The sequence below is a fragment of the Centrocercus urophasianus genome, unplaced genomic scaffold (assembly GCF_019232065.1).
Source record: "Centrocercus urophasianus isolate 14NV4802_14NV808 unplaced genomic scaffold, USGS_Curo_1.0 seq_49, whole genome shotgun sequence".
In the NCBI taxonomy this organism is placed as follows: domain Eukaryota; kingdom Metazoa; phylum Chordata; class Aves; order Galliformes; family Phasianidae; genus Centrocercus; species Centrocercus urophasianus.
In genome coordinates this window covers 295111-314862 of record NW_024885077.1, presented here as the reverse complement: position 1 = coordinate 314862, position 19752 = coordinate 295111, and the positions used below count along the sequence as shown (strand labels likewise).

Below are 19752 nucleotides of genomic sequence, written 5' to 3'. Positions count from 1 at the left end.
AAGCACCGCGGGAGCCGCCTCGGCGCAGAGGCACGAGTGGCTCCCGCCCGCCCCAGCCCCGAGGGGCGGCTCGCCGCGGGTGGAGAACGTCCCCCGCTTCCCGCCTGCCCCCCTTCCCGCCTCCGAGGGAGGCGCGCGAGCCCCCGGGGCGCGGCGCGGCGCATGCGCGGCGGCGGCGCGGAGTTGTGAATGGCGCGGCTGTTCGGCGGAGTTCGCGAGGCGGGGAGGAAGTCGGAGGGGAGGGAGGGAGAGCGGAGGGGGCGGCGGCAGCGGCGGCAGCGGCGGCTGTGCGCGCGCGGCGGGAGGAGCGGAGGAGAGGGGAGAAGGGAGGGAGGAGGGAGCGGGAGGGGGGGGGGCTCCGGCGGGGGCTAACAAAGGGCGAGGCGAGTGGCGGGGCCGGGACAGCGCGGGGCGGGCGGAGGGCAGCGGCGGCCCGGCATCATGCCGCGGGTCGTCCCCGACCAGCGCAGCAAGTTCGAGAACGAGGAGTTCTTCAGGAAGCTGAGCCGAGAGTGCGAGGTGCGGCGGCGGGCGGAAAGTTTGCGCGGAGGGCCCGGGGAGGGTGGGGAGCGCGGTCCGTGCGCTGCGCCGCGCTTATCGGCGCGGCTCTGATTGCGCCCTGTTCCCGCAGATCAAGTACACCGGCTTCAGGGACCGGCCCCACGAGGAGAGGCAGGCCCGCTTCCAGAACGCCTGCCGCGACGGCCGCTCCGAAATCGTAAGTGCCGGCCGTGCCGCCCCGGGCCGCGCCGTGCTGTCCGCGGGGCGCTTCGCCGGCTCCTGTCCGCGCCTCGGGCCGCGCTGCCCGCAGCCCGCAGGGGCACGGCGCCTTTCTGGGGCGAGTAACGCCGTCCACAAGGCGCCGGAGAAAAGTCCCGCCCGAGCCGGTTGATGCTCGCCCGAGCTCGATCGGACGCTTCTCAAACTCGGCGTTGGCAGCTCACCTCGTCGCTCGCCGGACGGCGGGTTTGTGCTCCTCGGAGCCGCGGCCGGGCGCGGCGTGGCCGTGAGCGCGGCGAGGTGGCGGCTGTTTCCTGTTCGGTCGCCGCTGTGCCGCCCGGAGCTGGGCGCACGCACGGGTCGGCCCTTCTCCATTCATGACGGGGCGAGGTAGGAGTTTCCTTCCCGCAGGCAGACCCCGCGCTCGGTCTGGGACGGCTCTTTGGCTCTCGGCTCGCGATGACACCCTGCCTGCACAGCCACGCTGCGGTGTAGCTGAGCGCTAATTGCTGCGACGGACCGCGCTCGCTGCTGGCTGTGAGCAGGATAGCCTTTTACTGAGGAATTTCATTTTGACTAGACTAAACTACGCTCGTGCCCTGTGGTCTGGGATCCTGTGCTGCTGTGTTTTTACACTCGATTTTCCTTGTGTGTGTGTGTTTGCTGGCGTTAAAAAGTCGCCAGGGAAACAATGGGGAGGTGAGGGAGGCAGGCTGCCGGCCTGTGGGGCTCCTGAGCAGGTGAAAGTGTGGAGTGCCTCAGTCCTTCCTTTCAGAAGGGCAAATAAAAGGGGATGAAAGGCGTTCAGCTGCTGACCGGCTTTCTAATGCCGTGTATGCCGTTATTTCTGTAATTGAGAAATCACTGTAGTTTCACCTCTGCACTTCTAAGCATGCTGTCTGTCTTTGCCAGAGCCCTATCCCTTGGAAGGGAAGCCACCAGTGATGTCTGTTCTACATATTTTTTCATCGACTTAATTATAAAACAGCCTCTGCATTTCTTGATCTGTAACATCTGGTTTTGTTCTGTGAACAAGGCACAAGTAGTCGGGTTTATTTGGAGACGCAGTGTGTGTAATGACTGATGTTAAGAAGAGCTGGCCGTCTCTTTATTTTTTTTCATCTTGAATGTTTTTCCAGGCATCAAGGATTTAGTCTTTTATCTCCAAAGGGAGCCTCAGCAAATGACCTTACGTATTTTTCAACAGACTAAAAATGAAAACAGAGAGCAGCTGAAGGCTCTAACATAGAACTGGCAGTAGGTTGTTGCTTCCTTTTAGCAAATAACTTTTTGAGTAAGGAAAGTAATTACCAATATTAGTAGGAAAAGAACATGTGGAATACCAAATCAGGTTTCTGCTTCACTGGAATTAAATTGCTTTTATAACTTGAGAATAACATTACGTGGATATTTTGTTTTTGGAGGCTTCTGATCTGTGCTTGATTGGAAGGTGTTTGTGTGCGTTTATGCTGCCTGGATGTAGGTCGTGCCACCCTCATGCTACCTGGTGGCTCCTTGCACTTCAGACTGAGCTTTAAAAGGCTCTGTGTAGCAAATAACAATGTACTCAATTTCACTTTTATTACCAGAGTGGTGGTCTGATTATTGTTCTTCTCATGTATTTATTTGTTTAGTAACAACAACAACAAAAATGCTGGGTCCAGGGTAGTTCTGTGTGGTTACTAGTGAGGCCATTCTTGCATTTTTCAGTACCGACCAATGATTTTGAGGCAGGGTGTTTTAATTGGTCGGTTTCATCTGCACAAAGAGAGGAAACGGGCTTCAAAAATCGAGAGAGTAAGTTTGCCACACAGCTTCTGAGGCGCTTATAGTCTACGTGTTGCCTGCATGGCTCTGTGAGGATGTGAAAATTTGCGTACTTTCATTTTCTTTTTTTCTCTAATATTTTCCCATGCTTTTTCACGGTCCTCCAGCACAAGTTTAGGCACGGGGTGCTTCTGCATCTCGCTCTGTTTCCCATGGAGCGAGTGCAGCTCTCCTGCCCAGTGCCCTCGGGGTCTGTGGGATCTGGAGCGGTCTGGAGTGCTGCAGACGTCTGCTCTGCACTCCAGGATCTCGCTCCTTGACACTTGGTTTTAAGTGCCTAAATTCAGGAGCAGAAAAGATGAATTTGCTAAAGATACCCGGGGATGGGAAAGTAGTTCTTGAGCAGGCGAAGTGGTGAGGGTGAGTCAGAAGTGTTGGGTATTTTTGTTTGTTTGTATGTAAGCAGAATTACTTGGAATAGTGAAGGGGATAATGCCAGATAATCATATGCTGATGGTCTGCAGCCGTCGCAGCTTTGATTCTTTATATCTGTGCAAGCGTAGCCTCCATGAAGGTTCTGTTCCATGGATTGAAATGTGCCTCTGGGTATCGTACGGCAAACAAATACTAATGTGCAGTGCAACATCCCTTCAGTGCCAGCAGAACTGATTCTTCGCTTATAATGGCACTGAGAATGGGCTTAACAGGAGGTAAAAGAAATAAAATTGGATTTAAAAAAATCTTTTAAAAGTAGTTTGGAATGGGATGTGATTGCAGAGTGTTAGTCTCCCTTGTTGAGAGGGAAGAGTCGAGACAAAGCACTTCTACTTTTGAAGTGGGAGGTATTAATCCTGTGACAGTGTTGCAGTACATGACCGGAACTGTCTTAAATAACATGTAGAGCTATTGTGTCATAGATAGCAGTGCAGTCATATTTATACCACCAAGTTGCTGAATTCTGGGCTGCTTGAAAGGAATCTGCTTGTCTGGAAAAGGCAGCTGTTAGAGGGGTGTTCCTATGGCTTGCAAGAAGAACTGTATTCTGAGATAATGACTGTTTAAACCTAAGCGATCCTGGTGATCAATACAGTATTGTTTGACTGCAACAAAATATATTTGACCCTGAGATTTTGAGCGGAGTTGTTCTGGCAGTACCCTGCAGGATTTGCATGCTTACAGGACGCACTGCAGCGTACTGCAGAAGGGAAATACCCTGAATCAGGTTTCCATTGGCGGGAAATAAAAAAAAACGCCTCCCCATCTAGAAGTTGGCCTGCTGTGCACTCCATGGAGCTGATAAGATGTGCAAATAAATACAGAGAGTTTGTAAAGACAACAGAATCTTGTTTTCATTTGAAGCCGTAGGAAATATTCACTTGGTAGCAGCGTATACTTTTCCCAATAATTCAGTTCCTTTAATGATTTTACAAAGGGCTGCTGCTGAGAATTCCTGCTCCGATTTATTCTGACACAGCATCTTGGATTTCACTGGTGTCTTAATGTGACAGCACGACTTAGTCCTGCAATGCTTAATAGAGCTGTGCTGACTCTTACTTGTCTGTGGACAGTACACGAGGAATATCTGTTTCAGTTCAGAGAGCTGTATATCCAGGTGCAAGTATGTATTCTAAGAAGCGTGTTCTTTTCTTTCAACAAAGCTGTTCCTAGTAACAGGTCTCTGGAGTTCATTTTCCTTCAGAAGTACTTCTTTTTAGAGATATGCAAGCTCTTTAAAAAGCATGGGCAATTTTTAATGTTTCAGATCCTAAGTTGGTGTAGGGTATCCGTACAGAACTGAAATGACAGATTCTAATGTCAGCAAAACTGATTTGAAAGGAGTATTGATTCCATGTTGTATTTTATATCCAAAGCAGCCAATGGCAAATGTTGTCAAAATGGAATCAGATGTTTGTAACTTAATACTTAAGAAAAATGATGAGTGCATGTTTTTGACTTTAAGCATTCTCTATGCTGCCTAGCTTAAGACATAAACTGATGTAAAAATAAATGACTGCCTGCATAATTTATGTAATGTCTTGCTCCCTGATCCTGTTTGTATTGATTTTTCTAAAAGGCTTTTGTGGCCACGGGAACCAATCTGTCTCTCCAGTTTTTTCCGGCCAGCTGGCAGGGGGAGCAGCGGCAGACACCAACCCGGGAGTATGTCGACTTTGAGAGAGAAGGAGGCAAGGTAAGAAGGAAATTGCTGCCACTGAAAGACATTTTTATGCTGTGCTGACGGTCTCGTTGGTATGGATCGCATGTATGATGCAGAATTGCCGGTATCTGACTTCTGCTTGCATGTAGTCATACTAGTACAAGTGTGAGCTGGCATGGTAAACTCTGATACCACTTTGTTTTAAAGTATGCTCATATTTTTGGAGGGAAACACACGCCAGTCCCAGTGGCTTTGTATTGTTTTGAAGAGCAGAGCTTTATTTCTGTGGTAGTGGTACAATGGAATTTTGGGGATCTGCTTAACTTGCTAATATGGTGTAGGTGCTTCTAGAGCAGTACAGGAGTTAGACCTCAGCGAGCAAGTTGGCATCAACAAATGTGAATTTGCATTCTGAACAGGTTACTTCATTGGGTCTCAGGCTGCTAGATGATACAGCAAGAATTCAGTGTGCTGTTCAATGGAATCTTTCTTTTTTTTCCCTCAGTTTCACCGTGAGTGATAATACAGAATAAGAATTGCTTTCAAAGTTCATTTATGATTTTATTTTTCTTTTCTGTGGTGGTTGCCTGATGAACTGATATTGAAAGCGCGAATTCCTTAATGACAGCGATGTTACCGTGAAACAGTGTTAGATTTAAAGTCTGGTTAGAGTAAAGTTACTGAAATCACTTATAACTGTTTCTGTTTCTAGAGGAAAAACATACCTTTAAAAATGTAGGTGCTATCTCTTACCTGTTACTGTAAATCCAAAGGTGGCTGAAGTCCATGGGAGACTTCCTGCTGACCTGAGTGGGTTTGGACCAGCACTTGAGACCCCTCAACCTTTACTCTGTGTAGTTTTTTGACTTCAAAGATTTCAAGAGGCTGTAAAGTTCTTCCTTTTGTCTAGAAGTTTATGCCCACTCTTATAAAAGTAGCAGCAAAAGCAACCAAATCTAACAGGCTGCGGGAAATACCCAAAACGTGTTCAGGTTTAGCAGCATATTGTGGCATACTTTTTAAATGCTGCTAGGTGGAAGATAAACATTTCCTATACTAGGAAAACCTGGTTGGAAGAAAAAAAAAATTCCTGAGGGCAGATATGGTATTTGGAATTCGAGTTAATGAGGATTTTTGGAAAAAAAAAATGTTTTCCATTTAGTCCTGTGAGTTTCCAGAAGCTTGACAAATTGGGGGAGAAGGAGTGAAGTTGGCTACGCTGGGTACCGACTGCTTTGCTAAGGAAACTGAATTGAATCTGGCTCTTATTGAAAAATATTGATTCTGGCTCACAATTGAATGATGAATTTTTCTTGTGATGTGTAAGAAGACTGAAGTCTCTCTTCTTGCCAGTTGAAAAATAATTTTATTTACTTCTGTGATGCTTCTAACTTCTTGTTTTCTCTGAATGATTTCTTCAAGTACTGAGAAGTATTTCGTCCATTTTCTTGTGTTGTCATAATTGGTGTAAGAGCTGGGCAGACGCACTGCGTATTAAAATAGAACATGAGCCTCATTAATGTGTGCCGCTCCCTGTTTTATGTCTGTTTACAGTAAATTCTAGAGTGCTTCACTAAATCGCTTGGAATATTTCATCTGCATCAGGCTGGAGGTGGACAAGCTGTTAAATGGGACTGGAGCTGTGCTCCAATATGAACAAAGCACAGATTCGCCGTTGTAATCAGGCTTTCTGTTGTAAATCACATGTGAATGCAGGCTTGCTCTGCACGGAATTAAACTTGTCTGAAAGCCACTCCCATAACTTCAGAGAGAAGTAAGCAGAATGGCAGAGAGCTGCTTATGCTATCAGCAAAACAGTTAAGTGTTTTATCATTTGAAGTGTCTGAGATTTTTCTTTTCCGTAGATTCCTGTAGCCTAGTTTTATTAAGAATTTCTTTCACGGGCTTCAGGAGTCTCTTAAAACCATGTGATTTTTTGTAGCTCTGTGCAACATTGTTTTATGAGCTTTGATTCTTGAGGCAGTGCATAATGTGTGTTTGTTCATCGCTGGACTACAGCCAGTAGGGCATGTTTTTAATTATGTGAATAAAAAGGGCTATGGGGGGAGCTGTCAGTTAATTATTATTTTAGGCATTAGTTTGAGATCTAGCATGTAGATAAACTTACTGTGCTAGAATATTTCTATTCTGGAATTCTGGTTCAGCGTTTGGCCAAGCAAGTCGTGGCCCAAAATAGTTTATCCAGAGTTTGTGCGTCGCTGTTGTGCCCAGGCAGCTTTGTACACAAATTGACCGAGTCAGCAGCTCGGCATCTGCTAGAATTACCTCTAAATGGCTGAGCTTCCGAAAGAGAGAGACCCTTGTGAGTCCACCTGGAACTCAGGACTCTGAACGTTCACTTCATCGGCCTGAGGTTTTTCAGTCTGGTATTTCCTCACCCGGGGGTTTTTCCTATGCTTAATTTGACTTCCAGCGTGACGTTTCTGATGTTTGCGATGGGTGGGAAGGCCTCTAGTGAGTACCTGATCTGCTCAAAAATAGAATAGCTAAGAGTTCTCATCGTTCTTCTGCTCATTTTAAACACAAATGTCTTCCTTTTATTTGAAGTGGCTTTCGTGTCTTATGCTCTCTTTGTCCCGTAGCAAAAGTAGTTGTGTTCCTTTGCTACGAGCAAAAATAACACATAGCAATAAAAATTGCTCCCTGGACTCCTCGACCGTGAAAACCATAGAACACTGTTTTGTTACTGTCTTGTATGGGGTGGGGAGGGAGTCAGGTTGAATGCGTGTCCTCTTTCTGGATACCTTAATCAGCAGAGGCTTCCTGGTCCTGTCTGTGGTTGACTAATGCTGATTTCTTCTTTCCTTCTCAAACGCGTGAATAGATGTTTTTAAAACATTCAGAGTCAAAACAGTGTAGTAGAGTCATCTGGTGCCTGAAATCTCCTGTAATTGAATCCTGGAGTGAAACAGAGCTTCACTTTCTCCTTGGTTCTCCAGTATCGTTAATTACTTAAAGTAGTTCCCTTGTACTTTGTGGAGTTTTGTTAATTTTTACTGCAGTCCTATATTGATCCCATATGAACTCCTGGCTCAGTGTGTATGTGAGGGTGTCAGCGTTTCTTGACGCTTTATTGAAAGTCCCCTTGTTTTGATATGGACTGTGAGGTGAGATCAGCTTTTTTCTTTTTTCCCCGTAGTTTATTTTGTACTTTTTATGGTAAGATAAAGTATTTGTGCTTTTTATTTCTTAAACTCGAAGCCATGTGTATAGCCTGGGCTTTCTAGCCTCAGTGCATGTTAGCTCTCAGTGTTCCTTTTTGTTGTATAAATATCAGTTACCACACTGAAGAAGTGTGTGAAGCTGTTTTACTTCCCCTCCCCTGTCTAATACTATTCTCCATCTCGTTTCTAATGCAGCTTAACTTCCTGTCTGCTGTTCAGCAGCAGCTGCTCATAAACCAGAATCTTATTTTAGTGCAGTATGCTACAAACCCCACGGTTCTGGAGGAAAGCACATCAGACAGGATTAGAATTGATCTGGGGTACCTGGCATGCCACATGTGCAGTGCAGTGCAGCTAGGAGTTCTGCTCATTCTAGCCTAAGAACACTGGGCTGAAGGTGCTGAGTTTCTCCTCACATGGTGTCCTTGTCATAACTGGGAAACTCATTTAGCTTTAAGTTGTTTTGAAGTGCTTGGATGAATCCAGTAGTTGCACTGTGGTCACTACAGAAGTGCACTGAGAAAGAAAAGAGGTGTATTTGAGGAAACTGAGTTTAAATGGCAGTCAGCAGTGCCAGTTTTCCTCTTGACCTCTATTCTCAGTGGAACTTGTGGCTTGATAAATAGGAATTGTCCCCAGATCAACTTTTTCTGACGTCAGCAATAAACTTTTGCAGGCCATTGGAATGATGTACTGACTGCTCTGCTTTTTGAGCAAATACAGTTTGCAGTCAAATACAGGATTGTAGTGTAACTGTCAGAATTTGTTTGGAAAGCGAAGGCTTAATTTGGTCCACACCTGTTTTTGAAGAACTTGGATGAAATATTAATTTATTCAAATTAAATTGGAGTAGCAGCTTTTTATTCCTTGTTAGGGGTTGTTTTGGGTGTTGTTTTGGTGAACAAATTGGAGAAACTGATTTATAGTTTCAGCTTTTGTTTTTTAGTGTCACTAAGTTGCCAAGAGGCTGTATTCCTTATCTTCCTATCTTCAGTCCACCAGCAGGTGAGACTTGTGCGTTGTCCCCATCTACAACGTCACCACTAGCAGTGCTATGGAGCAGTTATGTATTCTCTTTACAGCCCCCGTCCCTGGACAAAAGTGATTTTGCTTTAACTTTTTCTGAATGCCCATGCACTAATTGCTGGGATTTAGGGGAGGAAAAATGTGTTTTAGGGCCATATTAACCAGTGTCCATATTGTAGTGTGCCACCATGCATGGGGAGCCATCTTCACCATGAGGTGCATGTGGCTGTAACAGTCATTGAGACTTAGTCACTGCTTGTCTGTAGTAATTTAATGCTCCTTCAGATAACTGGAAGGTCTCTGTTTAAGACAACGCTACAGTCCTGTAGAGCTGGATGACACCTAACAGAAGTTCCGAAGCCAATTCTAATAGGGCTAGGCATGCTGTGAGCATGTGAGACATAACTTAATTAAAAACGTAGCAAATGTTGGCACTGAAGCAGTACTGTGCACTGTACTGTGCACATTGTAATGGACTGTGTCTTAATATGTGAGGACTTCTTGTTTCCCAGGAGCCGTCCTGCTCGTAAGCAGTTTCTCTACAGAGTGGTCTTGTTGCTCTACAGATGAAAACTCAGGGGCTGAGGTTTCTTGCATAGATTTGTACAGTCCTTGGCTGGCTTGTAGGCCTGTCACTAACACAGTGGTGAATGAGGGTAGCGATATTTTAGGGTCAAGTGTTTAGCAATGTTCAGCAGCTGTTCTCTCCCTTTGTGCCAGCAGGATGATGGAGAATTCTTCTCCTGCCTTATTTTTAGTTTAGCATGGCATCATGGAGATGCTGGAGCCTGTCCTTGTTGCTGTTGCTTTCCCCAGCAGCCTTTCCAAGTCATCGTACTATTACCTCTGTTCCCATATTGCTACATCACTTTGACTTAACTGTTCCTTCTCAGCTCTCTAAGATGACCCCAGAACCCCAAAACATTGTGGAGCTGGGACAGCCAAAGGGGTTTTCTGTGAAATGAAGTGTGGTGGATGCTGAAGGCATGTCAGCTGCTCAGCCTCTTTCAGGGCCTTGGGCCTGCCTCAGCTTGGAGAAGTTGTTGCCCTCATGAAGCCCACTTTGCTGACATTCCTTTATGGCTTTTTGCAACTTGTTCTGTAAGCACTAACCAGAGTCAGCATGTCTTTGTTCTGACAGCAGGTAGGATAGGTTTGGTTTTGTAACCAGTTCATACTCGGCCTGGCAGAACAGTTTATTTACTTACTTACTGGAGTTGTGTGGCAAAAGTCCTAGCAAGGCTTAGTGTATAAGAAGAATCCACTTTCCTAGATGGTTCCCTTCACCAGTTTTCATTCATAATCACTTGCAAGGTGTGAATAAAGCGTCAGTTTTGTATAGGTGTTTGTGATTCTATACTTTACTGTTGGGTTTGTGTTTTAAGATGTTCTTTTTAGCAGAGACTGCTCAAGTTCTTTTCTTTTTTTCCCTCGGAGATATCATTTTTTTTTTTTTTGTTCATGCTCATTTAGCCTTTTTCTTTAATGGAGAAAAACTTTTCCTCCTTTTTCCTACATACTTTGAGGTGGTATTTATAATGACCTGCTGTTGCATAGAGAGCTACTTAATCAAAGCTCCTTTTTAAGCTGGGTAGTCATAGCACATATCTTACTTCTTTTACTTCAGAGTTGGGAGATGGCTGTGTCTGCGTCCAGTTTGCTCACTGTTCAAGGTTAGGAGCTTGTTTTTGGGGAAGGGAAATATTTAGAGCTTGTTAGGTACATATTGTCCTGTGCACACAAGCAGTCACAGGCTGAGGTTTGGACAGTTGTTCCTGAAGACTGATTTATTGTAGGTGCTCTCCTCCGTTAGAGCATGAGTCACAGCAGATGTCTCTCATGTGACAAGTGTCCTCTGTCTTTTCCCCCTAATCCTTTCTCTCTCCCCCTGCCCTCCGAATGCTTCTCTTGCTGCATGCAGCCTTGTTCGTGTGTTATGATACATACAATGATTATGCCACTTATGCTTATGAACAACTCCTAAAGCATGTTTGCGCTGTTTGGGATGCCTGCTTATCAACCATTTTCTGTAGGTCCTAAGTGCTTTCTGATCTGCCTCTGTCGTATTTTCGATGTTATCTCAGGCTAAATGTCTAAATGTAGTGATCTAAATGCATCCATTAGAGTTCTGTAGACAAGGCCTCAAAATTAGTCATAGTGTCCTCTTAGAGTCTCCCAGAAGAGAAACAAAACCGGAGTAAATGGATGAGCTAAATGTTGCATTTGGGAACCAGCGATACAGGAGGACACGTGAGCTGTGGATGAGAGCAGTGCTTAAGATCTCCACAGCTCTCCACTGGATATTGGAACAAATCCAGACATTTGGATTATTGAATCCTCTTGTTTGCATATCAGTCTCCACTTACTAAACAAAGCTGTTAATGTTATGCTTCTCTACTCTTCTTGTAAATGAATGAGAAAGGCACAAGCATTGCCATTGAAGAGGTCTGTTCTTTGTGAAAAACCACTTCATGCTTCATATTCTAAAAAATACTCAGCGAGATGATTAAAGGTTTGCTACAAGAAACTCATTTTTCTGAAAGTTACTGAAGTGTTTCTTCAAGCTTTGTTGTCTAAAGCGCAAGTAACAAAATGAGCTAATTAGCTTGCATAATTGCATATTTGATGTTTAGCAAGTTGGGCTGATGAAATACGTACTGTGACAATAATAGGGGAAAAAAACAGGGCTTTTTTTCCCATGTAAGATTGCTGCTCTAGGCACATGTGACTGCTAATGAAAGGATCATCTTTTGGGGAATAGCTGATGCTGCAGATGTTTTGTCTGAGCAGACTGTCCGTGTATTCTGTGCCACATTAATATCTAGACTTGTACTAGGATCCAAATTGCAGCTATTTGAGAAGCCTGTGCAGAAATTCTGTGTTCTTGTTGTGTTTAAGGCACTACACTTCAGCAGTTGTAGGCCACAGCTCTGGGTCTTGGGGCTTTGCAACTTGTTTTGTCTGTTCACCTGGGCGTAAATGCAGAAGACAACTCATATGGAAGGAGTCAGAAAATGTTCTTAAACCTGGCATAATTTTTGCAGTAGGGATGGTTAAACTTGAATTTTCTACTGAAACAGAGTGGTTGCTGTCAAAGTGTTGTTTGTCACAGACTTCAAGTATCTAGAAGACTGAAATCTAGGGAAGGAAGCAGCTACATAACAGTTAATGGGAGCCTTTATGTCCTGGTGACATCTCTTCTTGGTTACTGAGGAGGAGTAAACACTGAGGAAAGAGATTGGAGGTGGTGAAAAGAAGTTGTAACTTTTTTTTTTCAGCCAATGTATTCCTTTAGAAAAGAAAAAGAAGAAATGAGAGGAAGAAAAGGGGGAAAAAAAAAGCCCACATTCTTTGGTAAAGACAATCTTGGGCTTTTTTTTTGTTTTCTTTTTGGAAAACAAATACAAGCCTGAAGAATGCTTAAGAATAGGAAAGCTAAGGCAGGAAAGCGTCTAGACAAAATAAAACAACTGTAGTAGTGTATTTTTCTCATGCCGCTAAAGAGCGTTTGGGGATTTCTTCATAAAGCCTGCATGCTTCCCAGTTTTGTTTTGGGTTAGTTTGTCTTTTTGGTTTTTGGATGCTGAGGACAAGCATTTTCACTTGGCCATGGGCAGTGGGCAGGCGTCGTACGTCCTGCTGCTTCCAGCGAGGGGAACGGCAGCACTCTGTGCTGTGGCTGTAAAACCTGCTGGCCTGGTGGGTTTCCTGCAAGGAAAACTCTGGACTTCAGTTGTAGCAGGCCAGGAAGATGGTATTCCTAACTACTTCAAAAGGTCTTGCAGCAAACTGTTTATGAAATACACAGGATGATACTTTCTTGACAAAGCCTTTAGAGAAGCACTGTTAGTTTTTTTTTTTTTAGCTCTGTACTGATATCTGGAACTTGAGACTAGGGCTTTTGAGGAAGTATAGCTTACGTCTGCTATGATTTTTTTTTTTTTTTTTTCCAGCTTAAAAATAATTAGTAGGTGGTCTACAGGGAATAAAAAAAAAAAACAAACCCACACACAAAAAAAACGCAGGAGAGATTGAATCCATCCTCCAGTCCTGCAGACGAAGCAGTGTTGATTCTGTTTGTCCCTTCCTGGTCTTGTGTTGGGCACATTCTAGCTAACCAAAGCTAAATTTATATTATTCACTACTTTCTACAGAATAGTTTTGATGCAAAGTTTTTGGGCTGAGGAGAGCTAAGAGGTTGTTGTAGTATGCAAAACAAAAATGACTGCCTTGCGTTATTTTAAGGCCTGATACCATACTACTTGTGGAGTGAATGTTCATATGTTAGTTGTTGACTGCACCTCGCACTGTACATGCTTCATTTCCATGAAGGAACCTGATTCAGCTACGTTTGTGCTTAGGGAGATACTGCAAAACTAATAACTTGAAGATTTTCTAACTTTGTTTTTGTAGTATCATTAGTGTGCCTTGATACTTGGACTAGTTTCAGCAAAAAAAAGCCATGGATTTCAAGTGCTGTGGATGCTAAAGCTTCTTCAGAACAGCTTTGAAGGGTAGTGACCAGAATGACAGCAAACTCACTTGATACATGAGCTCTTACATCTTGTCTGTGAAATAACCTGGCTCTTCTCAGTTTGAGCGGCACCTTTAGCTGAGGACAATCAGAAGGCATACTTCTTGTGTTCTCATTTGTGGATGTGCCCATTCTTCTATTGTTTAATTACTTTGAACAAGGGATGTTGGTCTCGTTTTGCGCTACTTTTTTTTTTTTTTTTTTTCCCCTCCTTCTTTCTTTATAAGTTCTGGTTTAGTGCAGTTCATTTGCATAGCTTGTGGGGTTTCTTCACGTAAATCCTGCTTAGGGCAGAGAGGGAGTCAAAGTGCTGAACGCTTAAGCTCAACCCAAGCCCCCAGTGTGCAGCTTCAGCCCTGAAGACCAACTGTGGCCTGGGCTGCCTGAGCAGAGCAGTGGCAGCAGGCAGGGAAGGGCTGTCCCACCTGCAGCACTGCATCCAGGCCTGGGGCCCCAGCACAAAAAGGATGCAGAGCTGTTGGCATGGGTCCGGATGCTCGGGGGGCTGGAGCACCTCTCATATGGAGACAGATTGCAGGAGACAGCTGGGCGTATTTGTCATGGAGAAGAGAAAGCTCTGGGCATGGGGGTGGAACTGGGTGGCTTAGGTCCCTTTCAACCCAAACCATTCTGTGATTCTGTCAAGTGCTCGAGAGCAGGATTAAGGTATGAGGGCAGAGGAGGCAAGTTTTCCTGCCTCTCTTGCTCAGGTCAGCGATGATTTTTGATAGCTGCTTGCTCATATTGCCAAAGTTGGGTGTTTTCTGGCTGAGTACACACACATTAGGCATTTCAAAAATACGGGTTTAAGAGATTTTTTTATTTGTATACAAGTGGCATGGTATAAATGATGTTAGATAAACCTCTCTTTCTAAACCCTCTTTGGGATTCCTAGTAATAACTGTTTTTTGTCATGCTATTTTCTGAGAGCTTCTTAAGAATGAATTTCCCAACCAATTTTGAAATTTGTGTCTGGAAAATGAATTTTGTCAACGTGGCAGAAAACTGTATATGTCCCTGTGAGTTAACAGGCTTTAGGAGCAGAAGCATTTCTCAGTTGCATGCATGCATACTTGTAGCAGCTTTTAGCAATATTTTGCTGTAGCAATATTCTTTTCAAATAGTGCAAGAAAAATTGGGTCTTTTTTAATGCATGGCATTTCAGAAGGGGAGATGTAAAATCCAGTTGTCTTTCTCATGTAGAATCTAGTGGTAAATATGGGCTGAGCATTTTCATAGGGGAAAACCCCAGCAAGTATTTGCCTCTCAGATGACCCCTGTATCCTGCTCCTTGTGTTTTGCTAATTCTGAGTTCCAGCTGTGTGGTTGGCTTCATCCATGTGAAGGTGTATGGAGTGAGGAGTATGAGCATGAGGCATCTCATGTTGGGAAACATTAGACTTCTTTGGTAGAAACACTGCAAGAAGCAGCAAGCCACCTGCATTTTCCCTTGTAGTGGGGTGACACTTCTGGATGTTCGTGGTCAAGTGTTGTGCATGGTGCCTGCTTAGTGCCACAACTACAGTATTTAGGAAATGTGAGCTGTATTTGTAGATGTATTTGTCACTAAACAACGTGCATCGTTTCTTTGCAGCAGCATTTTAGTGTTTTTTTTTGTGTGTGTTGACTTTTGATCATAAATACTGACCAATGATCTTAATCCAGGAATAAAATGCTGCTTTCTCCGCAGATTTTAATCACGTTTGTTCTGACATCGTTAGTGATTCATACCTGTTTTAGGTTATAACTTGTTTTTAGTAAGCTGCATAATTTAATGAGATGCTGATCTGCTTTGGAGAAGGAGTCACGGTTCCATAGTTTAGCTAACTGTGCAAAAAAGACAAAAAATTATATATGTCTAAAATGGCCTTGTGAAATAAGGCTGTCCAGTAAAGTGCAGAGCAGTGCTTTTCTGCTTGGAGAAAGCAACAGTTATCACTGTAGTACTTCAGTAATATGGAAGGGGTGTTAGGAGAGGCTTTGTCACTGCTCTGATGCTGCTTAACAAGATGCTTTCAGTGGGGGTCTGCAGCTGAGTGTTTGCTGTGCAGGCTTGTGAGAGCGGACGGCGCTGCAAAGCGTACCGTAGAGCTGGCAGCATGCAGTACTGGACAGTCAGGTTCTGCCAAGGAGCTGGCACTGCTGGCAGGTAGTTCCTGGGCTGCTTTTGTTGTTTGAGTCAGAGTGTGTTCTTTCCTGAAGAATTGCACTGCCGGAGTGCTTGTGCTTGTTGTCCAAACCCTTCCTGCTATAAGTACTTCTGTTCCTGAATAGAACTTGGAGTGAAAGTTTCTCACATACTTTTTTTTTCAGGCTGCATCTGGAACGGCCTTTGACCAGGCAGTGTCTGCATAGGCATGTGTAAATTCATAAGTTTCAGTCTGAAACGTGACGTCCTATGTTGTTTTCAATAAACAAAATCACCACAACTGTCACCAACAAAACCTTGTGTTCTTCTTCCTGCATTTAGCAGGTACAGTATTTCAGTAGTGATCAGACAGCATTAGAGATCTTCTTGATCAATTACTTCATAGTGCAATTACTTCTGCTACTCTTTAATCATGAAATGTAGCGAGTTCCAATATGCAGAGGCAGAATGAACAAGAGCTGTAGTGCTCTGACAGCGAAAAGCAGGGATGTATGGTGTGAAATGGCAGATTTAGATGCTTTACCCAGCGCAGCCCTGCAAATAGTAGTTATTAGTTAGCTCTGGGTGCAGCTATTTTTACTTTTCCTCCTGCTTCTATTACTGTTCTGTTTGCAGTCTGTGGAATAGTTTGTATTTCAGCTAATTCTTTTCTTTGGGATCATTTGTTTCTGACAGTCAGTGTATTTGTATTTGCACTGCTTTTGTGATCTTAAAGCACTGTGGCTGCATCAGAAATGTATTTTCTTCTTTTTTTTGAAGTGTAACAGTCAGGATCTCCTAGCAAGCAGAGTGCTTTGTTCATATTATTTTGCTTTGAGAAATTGACCTTTGTCATAGCTGATGAAACAGAGCAGCCCTATTTCATTTTTTGGGGTAAACTTTCCATAAGTTCTTCTTGTGGCCTATAAAAACTGACGCCTAGCAACTTGCGTTGTTTGTCTGCTGGAGGTAACACAGAGGAAAACAAAGGAGTTGGGAAGGGCTTTTTCCAAAGAATATCACAGCTTTACGATAGTCCTCATCATTCTGAGTCTTAGAGACCTCTTAACAAACTGCTTGCAAAGATATTCCACTTGAAGCTCTGTGTGTGCCAAGTTTAGACTTCAATAAAACCTTGTGTTTGTGGGGTGGAAGCTGTTTCAAGACGCGGCTTTCAAAATAGCCTGGACATTTTGTGTTTAAAGGCATGAGAATCAGATGCTTTGCGGCATGAGAGGTGTAAGGATTGGTCTAAGCTTGCTGTCTTCTCTGAGCTCTTCCAGTTTGTGGTGAGGTTGGGCACACGAGGAAGTCACCAGGAGTGTGACAGACTAGGTGGGATTCTTCCCCTCTGCTTATTGCTACTCTTCCAGCCTCAGTTAAAGGTATGCTACAAGGCTTTAATTTCAGAACTGAATAGAGAATTGCTGCACACCCTCACTGAAAGCATCTTGTTAAGCAGCATCAGAGCAATGACAAAGCCCCTTCCATATTACTGAAAATTAATATTTGTTTATTGAAATGACAGAGCCTGCTAACTCCAGTCTTGACTTGGTTGTTTTCCATCAGTTTCTTTTTGATGCAGTAAGTTGTGTTTTAAGCGTTGTCTGAAGCCTTGTGTGGATTTTTCAGCTTTCTCTGTAACTTCAGTAGTTCTTAACTAACGTAGTTACTATTATAGTCATTAAAACTGTTCTTTTTCCCTAAAAAACTTGGGATTTTAGTGAATGTATTCTGTCACTAGATTTTAGAGATTTTCTTTCTTTCCTTGTAATTTCCCAGCTTGCTTCGCCCTGTGCTCTGCCCCCTGGTTGGGACCAGCCTGTGGAAGCCTGCAGGGGAGTGGTGACCACAGCATTGTATTGTGGCTCTGTATATGCACTCCTTTGATACTTCTGTTCAAGGCAGCTAACGAATGTGCGATAATCTCGTACTTACCCGCATGCAGAGATGGTGCAGTGAGAAGCTGAGGTAGTGAGGTTAGCCTTGGCTGGTTTCGGGTCTTTGTCACTTGGAGTAAATGTTTATGGCAGTTTCTTAGTGGTCAGTGTTCCCTCTGTGAGGTCGCTGCTGTTTAAATATTTAGAAGTGGGGTATGATTCAGGATAAGGTGGGATCAAAACCACAGCATCTGTACGTGGCTGGCCTGGGAGGAAGGCAGTGTGATGGGGCAGGGGCGACTCAGAGCCCAGCGCCTTCTGGAGTGCTGCTGGGGCATCAGAACAGGGGGTGGGCAGCACTGCGTTGCTGGGGGCTGCTGGTGTTTTCTGGGGTGAACTTTGTCCCCTCACAGCTGGGGCTGCTGAGATTGCATGTCGGCAGGCAGTGAGAGCTGCATGCATCTCTGGGGGAGGAAATGGTTCAGTTGCTGTAGGGAGAAGGAGCGCTTCTGTAACTGCAGGATGTGTGGATGGGGCGTTCAGATAGTATCTGCATCGCATCTCTTCAGCACCCTGCTGTTGTGAGATAAGGATTTACTAGAGGACAAAAATAGGATGTGAAACTGAGGTCTACTAAAACAGCATTTTTCTTTCTTTTTTCTTTCTTTTTCAAATTCTTATTTCTTATTCAAATCAAGTCTGGCTTTTAAAATACAAACAAATAGTGTGACATGAGCCAAGCCACTGCTTTTTCTTTTTTTTTATTTAACAGAAAAGTAACTCACTCAGAATTGGAGGAGAGGGCACTTTATTTAAATGCAGATAAAGAGGAATAATGATGAATAGTTCAAAGAGTATGGAAAGTGAGATGTTATGCACGAAGGTGTGGCACAGAGGGCTGCTGGCGGGTCAGGAAAGCACAAGCACAGCTTGGCTGCTTTGAGCCCCGCAGAGTAATGTGGCATCTTCTCGAGGTGTGTGTGTGGTGTCATTCATCCTCAGGCCAGATAATGTGCCAGGAGATAAGTGTGTTTACTCTTGCTGGTTGCTCAGTCAGCAAGCAGTGTGTTTGTTCTAACACTGAGAACCTGTTTTTGACATGAAAGTAGCATGTCTGCTTTTCTTGTTAGAATATATATTTCTGTAATGTTACAGTGATTTATAGTGGGAGTTGGAAGTGGAAAATCTGGTTTGAAGTGAAATGAAGATTTGCATAACAGCCACCTGAATAAAAAATTCAGCTGGCATAAACTAGTGAAAAAGTACTGATTTCAGTATGTGGCAGTTTACCTATGGCTCACAATCTGGTAGGCAGCTTCTTACAAGTCTGGCTCCTGAATGATGCTAGGGGAAGCACCAGATGGGTTGAGGATGGTTTATAAGATTATATAAATGCAGTTAATCTGGGGTTAGCAACAAAACCTTGAAAGAGTTATTCTAACAGAGTCATCCTTTTATCTGGTTTTAATCCAAGTTTTTTATAGCTCAGTAATGTTAAGGGAAAAATCAGGGTCTTTATAGAAATCAGGTGGCTTTTTCTTGTCTTACTGTGGTTGTCTTAAGGCAATTTTCAAAGCAGAGAATTCTGAAAGTTCTTGAAAGATAACTTTGTGCTGGCTTTGGGGTGTGCTAGCATCGTGTGATTGTAGACAAGGGCAGCAATATATTAATATTCTGTTAAGTTCGGAAATTGAAAGGGAACCAGCATGGCTTTATCTGAAAAGAAGGAAATATGTGGTTAAACGGTTTTGGCTCCAGTGTTAGGTGGTTTCCATTCCCCAGAAAGAGGAGAGGGGAAAAGGAGTCTAAATTCCTTTCTCTACAATAAAGGAAAAAGCGCCAGTTTGCTTTATTGTGTGTTTTAATGAGAGAAAAGTTCCTGCATAAGCACATGTGGCTTTCGATGTGAATTATACTAAATTTCAATGATTATATGGTAACTTCAAAACACAAATGGCTTGTTAAGAAATTCGCCCTTTCAGAGTGAAAAATGTTTATTATCTGGGTTTTGGTGCTGGTAGAATAAAGCCTACTGAAAGCAGTGGTTGAAGGGCTCTGATTGAGGAGCAGAGTACCTTATGCCGTATCGTGAGGGCTCAGCCTGCGTTCTGGTGCTTCATGAGCTGCTTTATCAGCTCAGCTGCTGGTCCGTGTGTCTGGAGCTGATAGTAGGCATCAGCAATCGCATCGCTTCTAACTTGTTTCCCTTTCTTTCCCCTTGACTTCTGATGACTCTCATAGCATTTCCAGCACTGCTCAGCCTTCCAGGTGATGCTTAACTTAAGGCAGGTTTTTAAGTACTGAGTCCTCAGCAGCTGCATCTGACCTTCCTGCTGTGTGCGCTGAGCTACCTA

The 19752-nt window shown here is 44.0% G+C and overlaps 1 protein-coding gene across 2 annotated transcripts in view; it reads left to right on the top strand.

The window, feature by feature from the left end:
* The first annotated feature begins 408 nt into the window (after nt 1–408).
* Nucleotides 409–19752, top strand: part of CBFB (core-binding factor subunit beta) — a 42270-nt gene continuing 22926 nt past the window's right edge. For both annotated transcript variants that reach the window (XM_042834769.1, XM_042834770.1), the window contains exons 1-3: nt 409–519; nt 632–718; nt 4562–4678. In XM_042834769.1, coding sequence (XP_042690703.1) covers nt 442–519; nt 632–718; nt 4562–4678 — 282 coding nt within the window. In that variant the 5' untranslated portion in view covers nt 409–441. The remainder of the gene's footprint in view (nt 520–631; nt 719–4561; nt 4679–19752) is intronic.